This window comes from Phyllobates terribilis, unplaced genomic scaffold (assembly GCF_046119375.1).
Source record: "Phyllobates terribilis strain yellow unplaced genomic scaffold, ASM4611937v1 Scaffold_61__1_contigs__length_8056638, whole genome shotgun sequence".
Taxonomy (NCBI): Eukaryota; Metazoa; Chordata; class Amphibia; order Anura; family Dendrobatidae; genus Phyllobates; species Phyllobates terribilis.
The window spans coordinates 6795926-6818910 of NW_027362821.1; the positions used below are offsets into that span (position 1 = coordinate 6795926).

At 44.8% G+C, this 22985-nt stretch overlaps 1 protein-coding gene across 1 annotated transcript in view; it reads left to right on the forward strand.

Moving 5' to 3' along the window:
- The first annotated feature begins 1139 nt into the window (after positions 1-1139).
- LOC141192416 (uncharacterized) overlaps positions 1140-22985 on the forward strand; it is a 38854-nt gene continuing 17008 nt past the window's right edge. The window contains exons 1-6 of the mRNA XM_073661930.1: positions 1140-1480; positions 18639-18849; positions 18979-19158; positions 19242-19365; positions 19449-19546; positions 19745-19835. Of these exons, the coding sequence (XP_073518031.1) occupies positions 1140-1480; positions 18639-18849; positions 18979-19158; positions 19242-19365; positions 19449-19546; positions 19745-19835 (1045 nt within the window). The remainder of the gene's footprint in view (positions 1481-18638; positions 18850-18978; positions 19159-19241; positions 19366-19448; positions 19547-19744; positions 19836-22985) is intronic.

The following is a 22985-nucleotide window of genomic DNA, read 5'->3' on the forward strand; positions in this document are numbered from 1 at the left end:
AATTGTAAAAGACATTCCAAAGTACAATGAGAAGATGGATGATTTTGATAATGCCGACATTTTTGAATCTAATAAAGATAAATTCAATTTTAATGATGAACAGAAAAACAAGACATTTAGAGTTTGGTTACCCTCACATATGGCAAAAAGATTTCAGACCACACCCAGACTAAATGAGGATAATGAGCTGACACATACTACAAAAGAAGACAGACTTAGACAATTGCTATTATTTACCACAGGAGACATGCCCTCTCTTGACACTTTGCATCAATTGAGTGCGAGTGTCCATGATGACCCGTTTGCTTTTTTGGTCAAATTTGAACAGGTCTATAGAATGGTGATGCCTATTGTGGGGCCTAATGAGGAACCAACATCGATGATCAAATTTTATGTAACAAAATTCAAGTATCTAGATCCTGTTTCAGTGCAATTGGCTAATGCTCTGACATCATTGCAGGAGGCAACAACTTTTATCGACACAATTAGGAGATCCATAAAACGGAATCAGGTCACGGCAAAAATAGCTGTAGTTGATGAGGAAAAAGATAGACAACTGACATCAGAGAAAACTCAACCAAAACCTAAACCCACATTAACATCCAGGAATAGAGAGAGATTACACTGAACATAAAGGTAAAAATATCACACAAAGGAACAATATTCATTGTTATTTTTGTGGTATACCTGGACACTTAAAGTGGCAATGCAGAAAATTTTTGAGAGCAGAATCAGAGGCAGGTACATTGAGAAAAGGTAAGCTTGGAAGGAAAAATGGACTCATACCAGAATCATCCATCAAACCTTCTGCCCATCCATTCAATTCTCCCACATCCCCTCACACTGACAATACTCAAACACAGTCACAATAAGCTCCATTAATCAGACAGAGCAGAGAGATGACAGTGAAGAAGTCAAATTCCTGGGACAGTGCTTGTAAAAGAGACACTGGTCTGCTTCCATCTCCTCCATCTTTCTGACTAGCAAAGAATGCTCCCACACCCAATCCATTGGAATTTGTGACTCGAGTTACATTGGATGACTGTGGAAGACCGTTTCTCAGGGTGATTTTGGCAGAACAAAGTGCTGTGTTTCTCATTGATACAGGGGCACAATTAAGTGTTACTAACCTTGATTTGATGGTAAAATCAGAATCTCCAAGTTGTAATGTTATCGGATTCAGCGGAAAAGGAAAAACAAAAGCAAAGCTCGTTCCCAATGTTATGTTGGAAATACCAGGTTCTTTTAAAACAGAAATTGACATTTGGTATTGTCATGATTCTGAGAATATACTTGGCACAGATTTTATGCAGAAATTTGGATGGGTAATTGATCTAGGGAATCAAGTGATCTGGAAAGATTCTAATGGACGTAAACCTGTAGTCATTGACCCTAGTGAATATAGCCATGTTGGAAGTATTTGCTTGAATGATGTTTTGTGTCATCAGATCATTTGTGGCCTGAAACTGGTGGTGATGAGGTACTGACTGAAATTGTACAATGTTTTCCTTCTCTTTGGGCTCAGTTCAGGAATGAGGTGGGTACAATGAAGGATTTTGTTGTGAATGTAAAAGGACGTGATCCTCCTCCACAGCGTCAGTATAAATTGCCTCCAGATTCAATTGGTTCTATGTATAAGATAATACAGGAATTGCTAGCTCAAGGTGTCATACCTAAGGCTAACTCTGTAAGTAGCAATCCTTTCTGGTGTGTATTGAAATCTGATGGTAGATATCGAATGATATTGGATTTGGGGATGTTTAATAAACATACTCCCAATGTTGCTCCCATTGTTGCAGATACTCATGACATGATGGCAAGGCTAAATGCAAAGACAAAATATTTCTCTGTACTACACATCAGTAATGTTTTTTTCAGTATACCTCTTTAAAAGAGCTGTCAGTACAAGTTTGCATTTACTTTCTTGGATGAACAATATCTGTTTTGCAGGTTACCTCAAGGAGCACATTTGTCACCTAGTGTTTTTCATCAGGCGTTGGTAAAGGTATTATCCAGATTTTCTAGGCCTGATTGCATACAGCAATATGTGGATGATATTCTGTTGTCTACTTAGGATAAGGAGTCACATGTTTCTCTTTTGACAGAATTGTTTGAACTGTTGTATGATGCAGGGTTGAAATTTAACACTAAAAAGGTCAAATTGATGCAGACCGAGGTCAGGTTTCTGGGAGTGTTGTTGAGTCCAGGAGAAAGACAGCCATTGCAGGAAAGAATAGAGGCAATCGCTTCTCTCCCAATCCCAACCACACACAAGGCATTGCGACACTTTTTGGGTCTTGTAAACTATTCTAGGGATTTCATTGAGGATTTTGCTGATAAGGCCAGGCCTTTTGTACGAACTTTTGAAAGGTGAAAATAATGATTACTTTGGTCATTGGGATGTTGAACAACAAACCTCATTTGAACAATTGAAAATGAATTTACAGAATGCACCTGCTTTGTCCACAGTAGATCCTTCAGCTCCATTTGCTCTACAAGTTCACACATCAGAGACAGCGGTGCCTGCTGTTCTGTTACAATTGCAGGCAGAAGAGTGGAGAATTTTGGGCTATTTTTCTAAGCTTCTCTCATCTGTAGAACGAGGTTTTGAAATTTGTGCAAGACACTTGGTAGGTGTCTACTTTGCAGTCAAAGCAACTGAACACATTGTTGGTTTCAACCAAATCATTCTGCAAACTCCTCATTCTACACTAAAGCTTCTCTTTGAGAAAAATATCCCAGGTATCCCACATCAGAGATTTGCCCATAGGTTACTGTCATTGTCTTCCAATCAAATTGAGGTAGATTATAAGGCCAAATATGTTCTTCCTCAGTTGATGCAATATGAAGGGCAAACTCATGATTGTCTCCATTCTTTTCAGGATCCGATTCTATCACTTTTCAGACGGTAGGCCGAGGTAAGAGATGAAGCAGTCTTTGTAGATGGTTCCAGATTCTATTCAGATGGGCACTATTATACAGGATATGCCATTTTTTATCCCACAAGAAGACAGGTGGTAAAACAAAAGTTACTGAGTCATTTTCAGCTCAGAGGGTAGAGCTAGAAGCAGTAAAAATGGTGCTACAGCTGAATGAGGCTGACGAGTAGTGTCCCATTGTAATCTACAGTGATAGCTCCTATGTTGTGAGATCATTTACAGATTACCTGTCAGTTTTGGAAAAAAGAGGCTGTAGATTCTTCTAACAAGACTCTTGTACATAGTGACACACTGAAAACAATTTTTGAGATAGCTTCAAAAACCCCTAACGGTTTTGCAATTGTCAAAGTTCCTGCCCATAAAAAGTCTGATGATGATGATCTGTTGGAAATGCAACTGCAGATACGTTAGCCAAAGAGGCAGCCCTGACAGGAGAAGAAGTGTTTGAACCTGAACCTCTCGAGGTTTCAGCAGTTCAAAGAACAGACACGCATATCCCTTCTTTTGCGGAAGAACAAGAAAAAGATACAACTCTTGTTGCGTCCCGGGTTTTGTGTCATGACCTAAATGGGGACTTGCGTCCTGTTGTACCAAAACATCTACAGGATGAGTTCACGAGATATAATCATGACAGCTTGGGTCATTTGGGCCAACAGAAATTGTTAGGGATTCTCAGAGAGATTTTACTGGGAAAAGATGGAAGAGACTGTATGAAATATTGTTCAATCATGCCTCATTTGTGCCCAAATTAATCCAAGACAAAAAGGACAGAAATCGCCACTACTGCAAACCGCACCTGCAGATGGTCCATGGTCTACGTTACAAATAGACTATATTGGTTCATTACCATCAGGTAAAAATGGTCTCAGGTATGCATTGGTTGTAGTAGATGTTTTTTCTAAATGGGTTGAAATTTTACCTGTCAAGAAACATGATGCTTTGTCTATAGCTAGAGCATTAGTTAATCGTGTCTTTTGTACTTGGGGGATCCCAAGAATGATTACCTCTGATCGAGGAAGTCACTTCATAGGAAAAATCATGCGAGCAGTTTGTACTATTCTAGGGGTACAATAGTTTCATGTACCTTACCATCCACAGTCTGCTGGTATTGTGGAAAGGATGAATAGGACAATAAAATCCAGAATTGCCAAAATGTTATTGGACAAAGGTAATGCTTGGCTGGATGCCTTTTGTACTGTTGAGTGTTAGAGGAACAACTTCCTCCACAACTCCATTTACTCATTTTGAACTAATGACAGGAAGAAAAATGCCATTGATTTTCCCACATGAACCATTTTTGTCCACACCTCAAAAAGATGCTGTTCCAAGGTCCAAATGGTTGCAATTGTTGCAGGAAAACTTGAAAACCTTTCTTCCGCATGAATGCCGAGGATGGAGCCACCATATGAATCCAAATTCAAAAAAGGGGCTCTAGTCATGATTAAATCTTTCAGGAAGAGTGGACCTTGGGAAAGTAACTGGGAGGGTCCCTTTGAAATAATCGACACCATGGGACAAGTTATGATCCTAGTGCAACCAGCATCCAACATGGTTAAAAATATCTGCAGACAACAAAAATTGTGGGTACACGTTGATCAATGCAAATTGTATATTGCAAAATAATGATACTGCATTTCTTTTAGGAAGAAATGGATTCCAATAAGAGCTGGAATACGGAATACCATGTCCTTGATGGAAGGGATTCAACACCAATCCTTCAAGAAAAGAAAAAGTTTCCCAGGAAAAGCTACTATCTGATGGGAACCACATTTCTGCTACTTTGTACTATTTCAATTCTGATCTACACAGAAGACATTTTATATCATGGAACAAATACTAGTGAAGTGAATGGACATATCAAAGGAACTTTACATTCACGGAAACCAAGAGGATCAAGTATACAAAATCTAATAGATTAAGATAAGCCAGACGATTCAGTAGATATTACTGGGAACATTTGCATGGGTTATGGTGTAAAATGCTGAATTGAGCTACACTTCATACACGACACTTAATATTACATGCTGCCATAGGATCTAAGTCTAAATTTACACAATTACAAGGAGATTAGATACATTATTAGATACATTATGTATCACATGACATGACAGGCATATGGGAATGTAATCCTACAGATGTGTTATACTGGAATATAGAGATAAGAGGTGAAGAGAAAGCTGTGTGGTCGGGTGATATTCCTAATGATATGCTCGCAAAAGGGAAAGTTAGAACATCCGAAACAGAGATTATGTTAAAGACACAACTTTTGGGGAAATTTTTTTATCCTTCATTACTTTCTATTACAGAAGGAGATGAAGATTGGGTAAAAACATGGAACTTCCAGCTAACCAGAGAATCAGTACAAGTATCTGTAGTTTTTACAGTAACAAATACTATGGCTCCAGAAGTAAGGGTTGCACCACAAGCAGAACATAGTCAAGAAAATATGTCGTCTCTTTTATTGAAATGCAACACAAGGTTAGAGTTACCTCCCGAGTCTTTGTTAACATGGACCAGAAACAAAATATTTTTGGGAAGTTTTTCAAATGGTCCAACAAATGTTATACATAGAAGTCAATACGGGAATGTGAGATGGTTGCATAAGAATTTTGATTTTTCTCTAGATAATCCATCTCCTAAGGATTCGGGACTTTACCAATGTTGTGTTTTAAGTAAAAATAATTACAAACAATGTAAAGATGTAAATGTTTGGTCAGCAGTAGATAATGTATGTACACAGACAAGGTTTCAACCATCTACTCCTTTCCAAATCAATCAATTCCAATCTAAACCTCTATTAAGGGATGGAGTGTTGATGACTATGGTCTGGACTTTTAACATGTCTAGTTGGAAAATCTCATCCAGATATCCCCAATGTCAATCACATCTCATCAACATGGAAATGGGAACAGAACAATGGTTTGGGAGAAGAGCGTCAACACAGGTTAGAAGTAAGAGGGGGATATTAGAAGGTATTTTGGGGGGATTAGGAACAGTGGGAAGTTTAATTAACACTATGGACATCCGACATACATACACTTAAATCAGATTTAGAAAATATTGGGTATATTGGAGGCAAAGGAGTAAAAAATTTGAAAAGTTTGCATCAACTCCTTGAGAAGATGGTTTTGAACACTGCTGCTGTGTTGGGATCTTCAGTGTCACATCTACAAGATGCTACTTTAGCTCTAATAGAAAGTGAACAGGAATCCCAAGTGACCGGAGCATGTCTAGAAATTCAGATTGAATACTCCACCAATCTGAAAATGATTGCACAGGCATTGCAAAGTAGAATTACACCTTTAGGAATAATGTGAAATTTGCCTACAGAATATAATTTTGCGTTAAATCACACAGATTTGTGGGTAAATAAGTGGTTAGGATGTGAACAGAACATTTGTATAGGAACACTAATCCCAATATCGGGAAGAGAAGAAACCATGGTTCCTATTACTGTTCTGGGCATTCCTGTTAGTAATACACAATTACTATATTATCTATTACAGTACACAGATTTTGCATTTGATGGTACCAACACTGGACAATTAGACATTTCTTCATACTTACATTTTGTTTCTAAGGTAATGTGTCTACCTGGACAGGATAAAGTCATTTATAACTTGTGTTTCCATAATCATACCTCATGTCATGCCAGAGTTGAGAATGTGCACACGATACATGATTTGGTGACCCCAATAAGCTCAAACAAAATTTGTTTCCAAGTTATGTCCAAAAAAGAAGTTGTTTCTGTATTCTTCTCATCTTGTGTACATGCTGAAAATCTGACCATAGTTTTCACACTTCCCTCCGCACAATATAAACCTATCTCCAAGAAGGAAGTATTAATATTACGTCAATAGGGACAAGAAATCTGAAAATCCTTCCTATACAGTTCAGTTTGTCACAAATACACTGCTTTAAAAATAAAGGGAACACTTAAACAACAGAATATAACTCCAAGTAAATCAAACTTCTGTGAAATTAAACTGTCCACTTAGGAAGCAACACAGATTGATAATCAATTTCACATGCTGTTGTGCAAATGGAATAGACAATAGATGGAAATTATGGGCAATTATCAAGACACCCTCAATAAAGGAGTGGTTCTGCAGGTGGGGACCACAGACCACATCTCAGTACCAATGCTTTCTGGCTGATGTTTTGGTCATTTTTGAATGTTGGTTGTGCTTTCACACTCGTGATAGCACGAGTTGGACTCTACAATCCACAGAAGTTGCTCAGGTAGTGCAGCTCATCCAGGATGGCACATCAATGCGAGCTGTGGCAAGAAGGTTTGCTCTGCCTGTCAGCGTAGTGTCCAGAGGCTGGAGGCGCTACCAGGAGACAGGCCTGTACACCAGGAGATGTGGAAGGGGCCGTAGGAGGGCAACAACCCAGCAGCAGGACTGCTACCTCCGCCTTTGTGCAAGGAGGAACAGGAGGAGCACTGCCAGAACCCTGCAAAATGACCTCCAGCAGGCCACAAATGTGCATGTGTCTGCAAAAACGGTTAGAAACCGACTCCATGAGGGTGGTATGAGGGCCCGATGTCCACAGATGGGTGTTGCACTCACAGCCTAACACCGTGCAGGACGCTTGGCATTTGCCACAGAACACAACACCAGGATTGGCAAAGTATCAACTGGCGCCCTGTGCTCTTCACAGATGAAAGCAGGTTCACACTGAGCACATGTGACAGACGTGACAGAGTCTGGAGACGCTGTAGAGAGTGATCTGCTGCTTGCAACATCCTTCAGCATGACCGGTTTGGCAGTGGGTCAGTAATGCTGTGGGATGGCATTTCTTTGGAGGGACTTACAGCCCTCCATGTGCTCGCCAGAGGTAGCCTGACTGCCATTAGGTACCGAGATGAGATCCTCAGACCCCTTGTGAGACCATATGCTGGTGCGGTTGGCCCTGGGTTCCTCCTAATGCAGGACAATGCCAGACCTCATGTGGCTGGAGTGTTTCAGCAGTTCCTGCAAGATGAAGGCATTGAAGCTATGGACTGGCCCGCCCGTTCCCCACACCTGAATCCAATTGAGCACATCTGGGACATCATGTCTCTCTCCATTCACCAATGTCACGTTGCACCACAGACTGTCCAGGAGTTGGCGGATGCTTTAGTCCAGATCTGGGAGGAGATCCCACAGGAGACCATCCGCAACCTCATCAGGAGCATGCCCACGTGTTGTAGAGAGGTCATACATGCACGTGGAGGCCACACAGAATACTGAGCCTCATTTTGACTTGTTTTAAGGTCGTTACATCAAAGTTGGATCAGCCTGTAGTGTGTTTTACTACTTTAATTTTGGGGGTGACTCCAAATCCAGGCCTCCATTGGTTAATAAATTTGATTTCCATTGATGATTTTTGTCTAATTTTGTTGCCAGCACCTTCAACTTTGTACAGAACAAAGTATTCAATGAGAATATTTCATTCATTCAGATCTAGGATGTGTTATTTGAGTGTTCCCTTTATTTTTTTGAGCAGTGTATATAATTTCCCTTGGGATATGTGGACATATGAGATAAAGACAAAGGTTTGTTAAATTTGTTAACAAAACAACTAAAAGAAGCTGAAATTGTATTCCGACATGAACAAGGCCATTTAAATGATATTGAACATGAATGGACAAGTATGTCAGGCTCATCTTGGTGGAAAAATCTAGGAAGATCAGTAACTAGTTGGTCACAGTCTTCAGCAAAAATGGCTGCAGGAAGTGTATTAACAAATCCAAACATAATCATATTTATTTTGATCTTGCTGTGCATTTTTTATCAGATTTTTATGTGTAAAATTAAGAAAATATATTAAAAGATAAAGACAGAAATGAAAAAGGAAGATGGTCTTTATTTTTAATTTAGAAGTTTTTGGGAACTCAGATGACGTTCAATACAGGAGTTGATACAAGGTTTTCAGAATAAAGAATGAATGTGATACGAATGGTGAGAGAATGAGTTTAGGATTGATTATGATATTTCTTATATCATAATCAGGGGGGACTGTAAAATATTAATCTCTAATGATAAAATAAATACATAATAAGAAACTTTGAAGCTCTGGTTCGAACCATATTCAGTTTTAAACATTTTTAGAGCGAGACTGAGGGGTTATTTTGAAGATCTTGGCAGAGACACCTGTTCTGTATGTCAAACCTATAGGACTCTTGTCAATATGGGTTATTTGGAGATAACTAATGATCCTTAAAGGTCACTAGCCATATGTTTAAAATATACCAACATAAAGTAATTGTGCACGTAGCCAAAAGGCATATTCCATGAGTTACTAGTTTTGTTCTAACATGGTAGAAGTTACTAATATACCAGAAAGCCGCCATATTGGGTTATGAAACTGTAAAAATAATCTCCTAACTCCAATGTATGTCTGTGAGGCGAGATGGTATATAAGCAGAGGCAGACATGAATGGGCAGCTGTCTCATACCTTGAGAATCTCCACCACGGACCATCTCATGCTGTATACTTAAGAACTTATGAATGTTGTTTTCTCTCTTATAACCTGATACTTCTTTCTGTGCTATCAACTATTTTTTTCCTTATTTTGTAACCACTTTTGAATAAACCTTAAACAAGCTTTTGTTTTATCCACACAATTCAATATTGCTTTCCGTCCTATCCTCACTGTACTCTTACTCCAATGTAAGCCTTATATTTGTAACAGTGATGGAAAAGTATCATAGTCTTTAGTAAGTGGGCAGCTCCTCACACATCGTACACACGCGGCTCCGCTCCGTACACACGGCTCCGCTCCATACACCTCAAACACATGGCTCCGCACACCTCGTACATGCGCGCCTCCGCTCCGCACACCTCGTACAAGCGCGCCTCCACTCCGTACACCTCGTACACGTGCGCCTCCGCTCCGTACACCTCGTACACACACGCCTCCACTCTGTACACCTCAAACACATGGCTCTTCACACCTCGTACACACGGCTCCGCTCCATACACCTCAAACACATGGCTCCGCACACCTCGTACATGCGCACCTCCGCTCCGTACACACAGGCCTCCGCTCCGTACACCTCGTACACACGGCTCCGCTCCATACACCTCAAACACATGGCTCCTCACACCTCGTACATGCGCGCCTCCGCTCCGTACACCTCGTACACACACGCCTCCGCTCCATACACCTCAAACACATGGCTCCTCACACTTCATACACACGGCTCCGCTCCATACACCTCAAACACATGGCTCCTCACACCTCATACACATGCGCCGTCGCACACCTCATACAAACGCGCCTCCATTCCGTACACCTCAAACACATGGCTCCTCACACCTCGTACACATGCGCCTCCGCTCCGCACACCTCGTACACACACGTGCCTCCGTTCCCTACACCTCGTACACCTCGTACACACGCGACTCCGCTCCGTACACCTCGTACACACGCGCCTCCGCTCCGTACACCTCGTACACATGCGGCTCCGCTCCATACACCTCGTACACATGGCTCCGCTCCGTACACCTCGTACACACGTGGCTCCGCTCCGTACACCTCGTACACACGTGGCTCCGCTCCGTACACCTCGTACACATGCGACTCCGCTCCGTACATCTCGTACACACGCGGCTCCGCTCCGTACACCTCGTACACATGCGGCTCCGCTCCGTACACACGGCTCTGCTCCGTACAACTTGTATACGCGCGGCTCTGCTCCGTACACCTCGTACACACGCGACTCCGCTCCGTACACCTCGTACACATGCGGCTCTGCTCCGTACACCTCGTACACGCGCGGCTCCGCTCCGTACACCTCGTACACGCGTGGCTCCGCTCCGTACACCTCGTACACGCGCGGCTCCGCTCCGTACACCTCGTACACGCGCGGCTCCGCTCCGTACACCTCGTACACGCGCGGCTCCGCTCCGTACACCTCGTACACGCGCGGCTCCGCTCCGTACACCTCGTACACGCGCGGCTCCGCTCCGTGCACCTCGTACACGCGCGGCTCCGCTCCGTACACCTCGTACACGCGCGGCTCTGCTCCGTACACCTCCTACACGCGCGGCTCTGCTCCGTACACCTCGTACACACGCGGCTCCGCTCCGTACACCTCGTACACACGCGGCTCCGCTCCGTACACCTCGTACACACGCGGCTCCGCTCCGTACACCTCGTACACACGCGGCTCCGCTCCGTACACCTCGTACACACGCGGCTCTGCTCCGTACACCTCGTACACACGCGGCTCAGCTCCGTACACCTCGTACACACGCGGCTCTGCTCCGTACACCTCGTACACACGCGGCTCCGCTCCGTACACCTCGTACACGCGCGGCTCTGCTCCGTACACCTCGTACACACGCGGCTCTGCTCCGTACACCTCGTACACACGCGGCTCTGCTCCGTACACCTCGTACACACGCGGCTCTGCTCCGTACACCTCGTACACACACGGCTCCGCTCCGTACACCTCGTACAAAGGCGGCTCTGCTCCGTACACCTCGTACACACACGGCTCTGCTACATCCACACTGTAAACCCCTCCTGACCCCACACAAACTTCAGCTCATCCAGCACCATGACAACCAGAACAGCAGAGTCCTGCATCCACTGAGGCCCCTGATCATGTGACCCCTGACTCCTCCCCTCCTGTGACCTCATCACAGCTCCTGTGCGCACAGAGCAGCCATATATGTGGTGGCGGCTCTGCAGGTGGAGGTATGTGGAGATTCCCCATTATTGGGTGCAGGGGGCATTAACCCCTTCAGCACAGAGACTCTTTTGGGGTCTTGTGTTGCCCCTTTATAAGAATCATAAGGTTTTTGTTCTGTTTCCTGTAATAGATACATACGACCCAACTATGGAGACAGGAAGGGAGGAAACATATTGTTCTCAAAGTACAGGGCCCCTTTACTGGCCCCACAGTGTAATGCCCCCATTATACCCCTTATGCAGGATGTATGTTGCCCCCCACAGTGTAATGCCCCCATTATACCCCTTATGCAGGATGTATGATGCCCCCCACACAGTGTAATGCCCCCATTATGCTACTTATACAGTATGAATGATGCACACACACAGTGTAATGCCCCCATTATGCCCCTTATGCAGTATGTATGGTGCCCCACACAGTGTAATGCCCCCATTATGCCCCTTATGCAGTGTGTATGATGCCCCCCACAGTGTAATGTTCCCACAGTACCACCTGAGGTTTTACAGTTGGAATAATCCCTCTGGAGTTGGTTTTCCCTTTGCCTGCTCCCCTACATGTATACTCTCGAGCATGTATACATGCATTTACGGGAGCTGGCCTTACTAGATATCGAGGCTTTGTACAGTAATATACCGCATGATGATGGTATCAGAGGAGCAAGACGTTTCTTGAAATCGAGATCAATAGAGTGTAGCAGACATTATGACTTCATGGAGGATCTTCTAAAATTCACTCTTACTCATAACTTCTTTCTTTTTGACAGGAAGTACTTCCACCAGCTCAGGGGTACTGCGATGGGGAGCCCCTGTGCCCCCTCGTATGCTAACCTATTCCTGTGCTGGTGGGAGGAAACCACAATATTCAGGGATGATCATAAGTGGTGGCATCCATATATTGGGGTATGGTATAGATATATTCACAAAATTTTTCTAATCTGGTCAGGGACGAGTGAAAAGTTTATTGAATTTGTTAGGGAACTCAACGTCAATAGAGTGGGCCTTAGATTTATATCAGAATTCAACTATTACCAGTTGCCTTTCCTGAATGTACCAATCAAGAAAGTACGGGATAAGACCATAGGTACACTCATCTATCATAAACCTACAAGCACTAATAAACTATTGAAGTGGTATAGTCACCACCCCATCCTCCTTAAAAAAAAGCAATATCCAAGGGCCAATTTTTACGGTTGAGAAGAGACTGCTCTAATGTCACAGATTTTAATATACAGGCAATAGACATGAACACCAGATTCATGAAAAAAGGTACCCACAGTACATTTTGGATTCCGCACGATTGTTTTCAGAAAAACAGGATAGACAGACACTCCTCCATACCTAACCAAGAGACCAAGAAAAAGATGGGATAACACGAGTAATAGGAACTTAAAAGAATCAGAGTGACCATATCTTTAATATCCTCAGAAAACCCTGGCCGACCTGGACCTGAGGGTGCTGTGGGATCTACTCCCACAATAAGTTTCAGAAAGGGTTGGTCAATTAGGGACTGTTTAGTGCATATTTTCTATAAAAACCTGCACCCAAGTGGACTTGGCTGGATAGAAGAACCTCGAGAAAGTTGTATATGTAATTGGATGAGACCATGTAAATATTTCTCGAGTTCCTCTACAGGTAAAATCTTTTTCCAGAGAGATTATTCCAACTGTAAAACCTCAGGACTTTTATATATGGCCACATGCAACTGTCCCCTAGATTATGTATGCACGACCAAGAGGGAGTATAGGAGGAGGGTGGGGGGCATTTGGGCGAAATACGCCATGGTCGGGACACTCCATTAGTGAGACACATGAACAGTGCACATTGAGGTGAAACAAGAGACATCTCCTTTTGCATCATTGAGATGGTTAAACCCAATGTGAGAGGAGGTGATCTCAATAGATGTATCCTCAAAAAGGAAAGTGAGTGGATTTCCAGACTGGATTCACGAGCCCCTAAGGGACTCAATGAGCAAATTTCCTATGCCTGTTTTGTATGAATACAGACTCATTCTGGATTACATTTTTTGGATTTTATACTCTACCCATTGCTACTCAGTTCCCTGTGAATATGGTTCACATATTGTTTTACTTCATCAAGAGATCTGAGCTTCTATATAAGAATTATTTCTTATCAGTTATATCCCACTTATACTATTAAGTAACTAACAAGTGTGGTGTTCCTTGTGTATGTCTAATTATGCAATAGGGGTCAAATATGACCATTTAGGAATTTACTGTGGGCCACCATCCCATATTTTCTGTAGTGATAAAGTAGATCTACATGCCTATTGCATGATGGGAGGATGTGCAATACTTGTTTTTAGTCTCCCATGACGCTGATCTCAGAGATAGGATTTTTCTGTTGGTGGAATGCAATCCAATATCATATGTGCTCCGGTGTGGAGTGCAGACATCTGGGCATGCGCAATCGCGGACAATGATCCTAGATGCACGCTGGTGTGGAATTATAACTACGACCATGCGCAGTCACAGGTATGAGTGGCTTGGCCGCAATCAGTTTATCTGGCATTTCAGTGTAAAGCACGTCACTTCCCAACATGCACACTAGGGGATGGACATTATCATACCTCTAGCTCATGAGAAGTAGCATAGGTGCAGTACATTATTGTAGACAGACTCCATTCTGTATATCCTGTGACAATTCACCTCTAGGAATGGGAATGGGCCTCCTAGTCTGGGAGGGGTTTTGGATGAATTGGGCTATTTAAACATGGACACCTGGCTATTAGGCACACTATGCTGAACATCATGAATTATCATCCCAGTATCAAGCCTCCTGATGAACCTGTTGGGGGAAATGCGTTGAGGTGGATTATTGAAACATTCTCTGAGTACCATACCCTTTTCTTTATACATATAGTAGGGGTTTTACTCACTTGGATGCGACGGGAGGAAAATATGAGGCATGTTCCTTTAAAAGTTCATGTGGGTTTATTGCTTCATAAACCCAGAAGCCAAACAGAAAAGCAAATAGCCTTTAGATCAGGCAAACAAAGTAAATGTCCTTAGTGTAGCATACCTGGCGGCGTTCTTGCATGGTGTTCCATCTCTCATCATGCAAGATCGCAAACTTCATCTCCCGCCCAGCTTCCTGGTCTGGCTTCTTTCCTTGTGCTCTGCTCTGCTCCACTTTGGCTGCATAGGGCGACGCCCGCTGAACTTCCTGTTTCTTGTACCTGCTGCGGACACGCCCCTGTTGCACCTTCAGCCTATTGCTGTCCATCTTTGGGTATTTATACCACCTTCTTCCTCAAGATGGCGCCTGAGCATTGTTTCTTGTCAGTTGGCTTTTTGTCTCTGACATGCCAGGTCCTATCCTGTTTTCCAGTTCTGTGTCTGAACTGTGGTCTGTTCTTGTGAACACACCTCTTGCCTGTTCTTTCGCCTTCTAGGGGCCGTATTCCTAGATCTGCCTGTCTGTGCCTTGCGGTATCTGTTCCCTTCTGAAGAGAGTCCTGTTTGTGTCTCTGCCTTGCGGTATCTGTTCCCGTCTGAACAGAGTCCTGTTTGTGTCCCTGCCTTGCGGTATCTGTTCCCGTCTGAACAGAGTCCTGTTTGTGTTCCTGCCTTGCGGTATCTGTTCCCGTCTGAACAGAGTCCTGTTTGTGTTCCTGCCTTGCGGTATCTGTTCCCGTCTGAACAGAGTCCTGTTTGTGTTCCTGCCTTGCTGTCTCTGTTCCCGTTCCTCTGTTCCCTGTTGTCTGTGCCTCGTTTCTACTTTAACCTTGTCTCCCTTTTCCCTCTATGTCTGTTTTTTGCGTCTTTCTGCAGAGTCTGAACCCGCTCCTAAATTCCTTCTCGTCGTCTCTGTACCTCTGTTGTGAATTTAGTGTACGCTCGCTACTTCTATGTAAGTACTGTGCGTGCTTCTGGTTCTGCCTTTCCTTCTCCGTCTGTTCTTTGTGAACAGAGTCCTATCCCCTTGCCTTGTTTACCGCTCTGCGGTGTCCGCTCTGCTCCTGCTTAGCTTGCCGCTCTTGCGGTTTCTGCTCTGCTCCTGCCTTGTTTACCGCTCTGCGGTGTCCGCTCTGCTCCTGCTTAGCTTGCCGCTCTTGCGGTTTCTGCTCTGCTCCTGCCTTGTTTACCGCTCTGCGGTGTCCACTCTGCTCCTGCTTAGCTTGCCGCTCTTGCGGTTTCTGCTCTGCTCCTGCCTTGTTTACCGCTCTGCGGTGTCCGCTCTGCTCCTGATTAGCTTGCCGCTCTTGCGGTTTCTGCTCTGCTCCTGCCTTGTTTACTGCTCTGTGGTGTCCGCTCTGCTCCTGCTTAGCTTGCCGCTCTTGCGGTTTCTGCTCTGCTCCTGCCTTGTTTACCGCTCTGCGGTGTCCGCTCTGCTCCTGCTTAGCTTGCCGCTCTTGCGGTTTCTGCTCTGCTCCTGCCTTGTTTACCGCTCTGCGGTGTCCGCTCTCCTCCTGCTTAGCTTGCCGCTCTTGCGGTTTTCACTCTGCTCTTGCCTTGCTTGCCGCTCCTGCGGTTTCTGCTCTGCTCTTATCTTGGTTACTGCTTCCGCGGTTTCCGCCCTGCCCTGCTTCTGCCCGCTACTCCGGCAGTCCTGTCCTGCCCTGCTTGTGCTCGCTGCTCCTGCAGCCCCGTCCTGCTCTGTTCTTGCCCACCGCTTCGGGCGTTCCCTCTCTGCTGTGGTTGTCTACCGCATCTGCGGTTCTGTGACCCAGTCTGTACTGGGTCTTAACCTCTCTGTGCTCCAGCCCGTCCTTTCGGCCAGTACCTCCCTGCCTGCATACTCGCCTGTATCCACCCATCTGCATACCTGCCGTGTTTGCTTACATCCACCAGTCTGTGCCAGCCTAACCTGCCTGTTCCAGTAATCCTAGTGTGGGTCAACCCCCGTGTCCGGAGTTTGACCTGGAGTAGCACCTGGTCCCTCTGCCCGGTTTCTCCCTGGTGCACTGGCGTCGTATGCCGTCGTGCCACCTTGGTCGGATCGGCCAGATACTTAGTCACGCCCCTCCAGGCACTCTCCGGTCCATGGTCCAGTGGAACCACAACACCCGCACACGCCAGTCAGTCCGGGCGTGTGCATAACACTTAGCATGTTTCTGCTCAGCCAGGCCTGTGTGCCACACAAGCTGGGGTAGTGTCCAGTGTCCTGGCTTGGTCTGAAGACAAACATACACAGGAGGCCTTCTCCCTCCAAACACACAGACCATGTGCCAAACAACAGCCTCCATTTTATAGGCTGTTAACCACACCCAGAGGTGAGGTATGTGGGTAGCTGGACCCGCCCATTCTCTCCTAGCTACCTGTAACTCGGCTCCCAGGTGCACCGAACAATCCTCTTAGTGCTTATGTGCCCTAGAGAAACACTCCGGGTTACATCACAGAGACCAGCCATCTCTGTGACACATGCCTCCCATCGACTACGAGACCATTAGCCACCTTACAATACCTTGATATGTATCTGGATTTATGACTACCTCACGGCTGATTAAAGGGAATCTGTCACCCCCTGGGACTTATCTGACTTCTACTATGGGCATACAGGTCATAGCAATGTGAATCTATACATCTATGCCTCATATTAGAGTTTCTTTTGCTGTGAAATGGCTTTTTATTATTCAGTGAAGATTCCAATGCTTGCTGGCCGGGGGACGAGAAGAAATCCCCGCCTACTGTGTTAATTAAAATATTTCCCACCTCCCCTGCACGTCACAGTACCCTGTGACGTGCAGTCACCATGTCCAGATCCCACGACTGCGCGCTTTTTACGGTAGTGACGAACTTGTACTGTGTACTAAGCAGTTATAGTACTGAAGGGATCTTGTGCCCAGGCGCCGGGAAGTCACCATGACTCGCCAGTGCCTGTGCACAAGATCCCTGCAGCACTATGATTGCCTAGTACACAGTACCACTGTGCCTTCCGTAAGAAGTGAAGTGCGCGGGACCTGGACATGGTGACTACACGTCACAGGGCATTTCTTCCCGGCCCGCAAGCATCGGAATCTTCACTGAATAAAAAGCCTTTTCACAGCAAACAGACCTCTAATATGAGGCATACAGGTAAGTATAGATTCACATTTATATCACCTATATGCCCATATTAGAGGTTAGATAAGTCCCAGCGAGTGACAGATTCCCTTTAATCAGCCGTGGGGTAGTCGTTGAAGTGGATTCCCTTTAATAAATACTCACTTAGCCCCATTCTTGGTGCAGGTACTAATGAATCCAGGACCTATGAGATTTTTACCAAATGATAGTTGGATAGTTAGGGGGTGTATCATCCATAGCGTCGGCCCATACGGCCACTATGGTGCCCGTGAAAAAACACAGATTTTGAGCTTGGTTTAAATTGGTATCCATGCAGCACATAGACGCATGTTTACTATGGCCATAAATCAGAAAAAAACTATAAAGAAAAATTATCATAAACCCTACTGTAAATAAATAAATAAAAAGCAAAAGTGCATTTCAATAAAATAGGGTTCTTATCGACACTGTTTTTGATCAAAAATAGCATGAAATCTATCCCACCATAGCAAGGTGCACCCATTCGAGATAATCCTACTCTGTATAATATTAAAAACCTTACCATGTGTGAAAGCCTCAAACTTCTGTGTGTGAATCAGACATGAGATCTAACGAGATAGAAGATTACAGTCCGGGGAAGACGGGAAACATTCATATAGACGACCGGTGGAGATGTAGTCAGTGAAGCACTCTAGCCAAATATCTTTCTACAGCCATAGTAGAAGATGAAGATGTCGTCCTATTCATGAAGTAATTATTTCTCATGTCACGTGTAATGAATATCTCCTGCAGTATTGCTAATGCCGACTGCAGTGTCGGTAAATGAGACGAGAATTAGCATTATGGAAGATGAGTCTTTGAGAAACGAGTTCAGCTACAGACTCCAAGGAAGAAACTGCTTGTTGTCTGTGGCCTAAAATATATAGGTTTTATTACTAGATGTAAAGAAGAAAACTAAATACTGTAAAATGATATATCTCCTCATATGTTTTCCCTTATTATCTCCAGTAATTGTGTAATTACACAGTATTTTTATGATGTTACGTTGGCTAATCATCTTCTCATTCAGGTCCCTACAATATCGGATGCTCTCAGTGAAGATCTTCTATTTAAAAGAAATTTCCTTATGGACCCATCAAAGATGGATATGGACAGAGACAAGATGGCGGAGAGGATATTGTGCCTCACCCTAGAGATCCTCTTCCGACTTACTGGAGAGGTGAGAGATTCTGATGACGTCACATTACCTCATTCTTATCTATGGGAGTTACAGATGGACAGAACTTGAGAGGTGAGGACCTTGGAAATGTCTGTAGTGAGATTTAATAATTTGTCTCTCCATAACCAGCATTACACAATAGTGAAGAAGACCTCTAGTGGGCGCTGTCAGGCCCCTGTGTCTGAGGGATGGGGAAGACCACAGAGCCCAATCACCGGGGCTCCATCTCACCCCCTGATACATGAGGACATCAATGACCAGAAGATCCTAGAACTCACCTACAAGATGATTGAGCTGCTGACTGGAGAGGTGACACTGCTGGGAATGCTGGGACATTATACAGTAGCGCTATGAAGGGATCGGGGGGATGACTGTATCATTGTATGTGTCAGGTTCCTATAAGATGTCAGGATGTCGCTGTCTATTTCTCCATGGAGGAGTGGGAGTATTTAGAAGGACACAAAGATTTGTACAAAGACATCATGATGGAGGTTCCCCAGCCCCTCACATCTCCAGGTAAGAGACAGGACTAAATACACACGGCCTATAATTATCTGTATGTAAAGAATTAATTCAGTCCCTGTATGTGTTTCCTCCAGATCTATCCAGTAAGAGGACAACACCAGACAGATGTCCCCGTCCTCTTCTTCAACATGACTGTAAACAAGAAGATCCCAATGTTCCTCAGGATTATCAGGTAGATGGAGAGAAGGTGTCATGAGATCTCCCCTATGATGTGTAGATGGCTGTGAAGGTCTTGTGTTCAGTCTTGTTTTATCCACCAGTATTATATGTTTTATACTTGTGTAATGAGAACGGTGGAGATGGCAGGATTAGAGCTGATCATAGATGGGACTTCTCCATCTGTCTGTGACTTTTACAATATTTGTTTCAGGGTGAAGATCTGACCCATATTAATACTATAGAGGCATATGTATGGGGTGATGAGTGGTGTAAGGAGGAGATTCCTACATATGACTACCCAGGTGAGTAGTAACCACTTGTAACGAGCGAGTGTATTTGTTAATATTCGCTTTTCACACTTATAGTACGGTATTCGGGTTACTCATGATTCTGCGAGTATTTGTGTACTCGCCTCGCTATATTCGGATGTCCTGTCCTGCAGTTTTGGCGCCTTCTCTGCTGCCACTAAACATGCTGGGCTTCTTAACCAATCACAGTAATACCGCAGACATCTTGGTTGTGGCATTACTGTGATTGGCTGGCTGCCCAGCGTCATGGGGTCTATTTAAGCCCTGCCACCGCCATTTTGTGCACATTGGATCTGGAGCCTGCATTGTAATAGCCTATGGTAAGATCGCTGAGCTGCTAGGGAGAGTGTTTAGGCTTCTTGATAAAACAAAAGCCCTTTTAAGGGCTGCCTGCAGTGTATACTAGTTTTGTGTTTAAAGGAGCCGCTCACTAGCTCCATAATACCACCAAAAAATAGCTATTTTCAGAGCTGAAGGCACACAACAAAATCAGAGTACAAGGAGGGAGCGATTGTGTATTAGGTAGGGAGTGTATTAGCTAGTGTTCTTTCAGTGTCCATCTTAAAACAGCTCTTGTCAGAGGCAAAGCAATATTTTTCCAGCACACACAGAACTAGCATTTTGTGCTGCCTTTTTTTTTTTAGCACCGGTCTATTTTCCCTGCTGTTTTAGGGGTCAGAGCCTGGCTTCTGCAGTCCACATTAGTCCACTTAAAAAGGTGTTTGGTGCCCTACGCAAAGCAGTAGTCCAAACATTTCCTACTGCCTGCTACAAAAGAAGCATGCACCAGCCCATTTTAACTGCTATTTTGGGGTGTCAGCCTGCCTTCTGTCCATATTAGTCCACTTAAAAAGGCATTTTGTGCCCTACACAAAGCAGTAGTCCAAACTTTTCCTACCGCCTGCTACAAAGCACGCACCAGGCCATTTTAACCACTATTTTGGAAGCCACCATCCCAAGGGCCACCAATCACAAATAGTAGTTAGGCTGGAGTAGGAATACTGTCCTGGTTTGTCCACTGCACATTCTGCATAGGGTTTGTAAAAATTAGCCCTATGGGCTGAATCATGGTTGACGCAGGAAGCCGTCATCCCAAGGGCCTCCAATCACAAATAGTAGTTAGGCTGGAGTAGGAATACTGTCCTGGTTTGTCCACTGCAGAATCTGCATAGAGTTTGTAAAAATTAGCCCTATGGGCTGAGTCATGGTTGACGAAGCAAGGAAACGGGTTCTTATGGGAAGGGGTTGACGTTAACAGCAGTAGCATGAATCTGCATTTTTGGTGAATTTAGTTTGGCTTGCTCTCATCTGGAGGGATTACAAACTGTGGAGATATCCAGTCCTTGTTGAATTTAATCAGAGTAAGTCTGTCTGCATTCTCCGTGGAGAGGCGTGTGCGCCTATCAGTGATGATTGCCCCAGCGGCACTGAAAACACGCTCAGACACCACACTAGCAGCCGGCAGGCCAGCACCTCCAAGGCATATAAGGAGAGGTCGGCCAAGTGTTTAGCTTAGACACCCAATAATTAAAGGGAACTGAAGTGTCAGAAAGGACGCACGGATGGTCACTTAAGTACCCCTTGACCATGTTCTGCAACTTATTCCTCCTTGGCATTGTTACAGGCACAGATAGCCTTTACTGTTGTGCTGGTCTATATAAATAAAAATTATTATTATTATTATTACTGTTGGATAAAATGTGTATCACGCGAGGGTCTTGCCACAGATACTTATACATGAACTGTGCCATGTGGGTCAAGCTGCAAAAAGGCAAATGTTCTGTGTCCCCAACAGTAGAAACAGTACCCACCCTCTCCTCACGCTGACTCGCTTCCTCCTCCTCCACCACCTCCTCCTCTCCAGCCCATCCAGGCTGGGCAGACATGAAGCTTGGGTTGGGTGTCCCCTCTGTAGCATTACCCCTCGGTAGCACAGAAAAACAAGTCCTCTCCCTCCTCATCCTCCCCCTCTTCACCCAATGTTGCCTCAGAATATTGGCTGGGCTGGGTAGTATCACCCATTGGGAAATCTGGCTCCATATCAACATTCTGGGCACTTAAAGCTTTCTCTTTGAGATTATGCAGTGATTGTTTCAAGAGACACAGTAGCGGGATGGTTACGCTGATAATAGCCTGATCGCTGCTCACAAGGCTGGTGCAGTACTCAAAGTTCTCAACAACCTCACAAATGTCAGCGATCCACACCCACTCAACAGATGTTATGTGTGGTGGCTGACTCTCAGTCTGACCGGCATGCTGAAGCTGGTATTCAGCTACTGCCCTCTGCTGTTCACTAATCCTCGCAAACGTAAGATAGGTGGAGTTCCACCGCGTGGGCAGGCCGCAAATGAGTCGGTGACTTGGCAAATTCAAGCGCTTATGCAGCACTGCAAAAGCAGTAGAGGAATGGCGGAAATGGGCGCTAATATGGCTCACCTTCTCAAGTAGGTACAGGAAGTCACGGAAAGTTTTCAGAAATTTCTGAAGAACTATGTCCAGCACGTGAGCCATGCATGGCACGTGTACCGGCTTGCCGATCTTTAAAGCCGCCACCAGGTTACGCCCATTATCGCAGACGACCGGAGGCCACTGATTGGTCTGTTGTTTTACAGCTTGCCGCAGCTCTGTTGCAGTGTGTGCTTTCTGACCTAAACAGATCAGCTTCAGCAGAGCGTCTTGCCACTTTGCCGATGCACTACTGCACAGGTCCCAGCTTGGCAGTGATGGGGAGAATAATTCAGCAGAGGATTAGGAGCAGGAGAAGGGGAGAGAGGAAGTGGAATTTGAATAGGTGGAGACCCTGACAGAAGTTGGAACCGCTATTCTTAGCGTGGGTGGGATGTGTGATGTTCCAGTTTGCGCCTTTGTCCCACCCTCCACCAGGTTCCCCCAGTGTGGCATGACAGAAATGTATCATCCCTGTACACGACAATTTGTCCAGGTGTCTGTTATTAGGTGGACCTTCCCGGTTACGGTGTTGGTGAGAGCATGGTTCAGATTGTTTAACACGTGCTTGTGTAACGCAGGGACGGCACATCGGGCAAAATAGTGGCGGCTGGGAACACTGTATCGTGGGGCAGCCACAGCCAAGAGATCATGGAAGACTGTGTTCCCACAAGCCCAACATCTCCATAGCTAGCAATT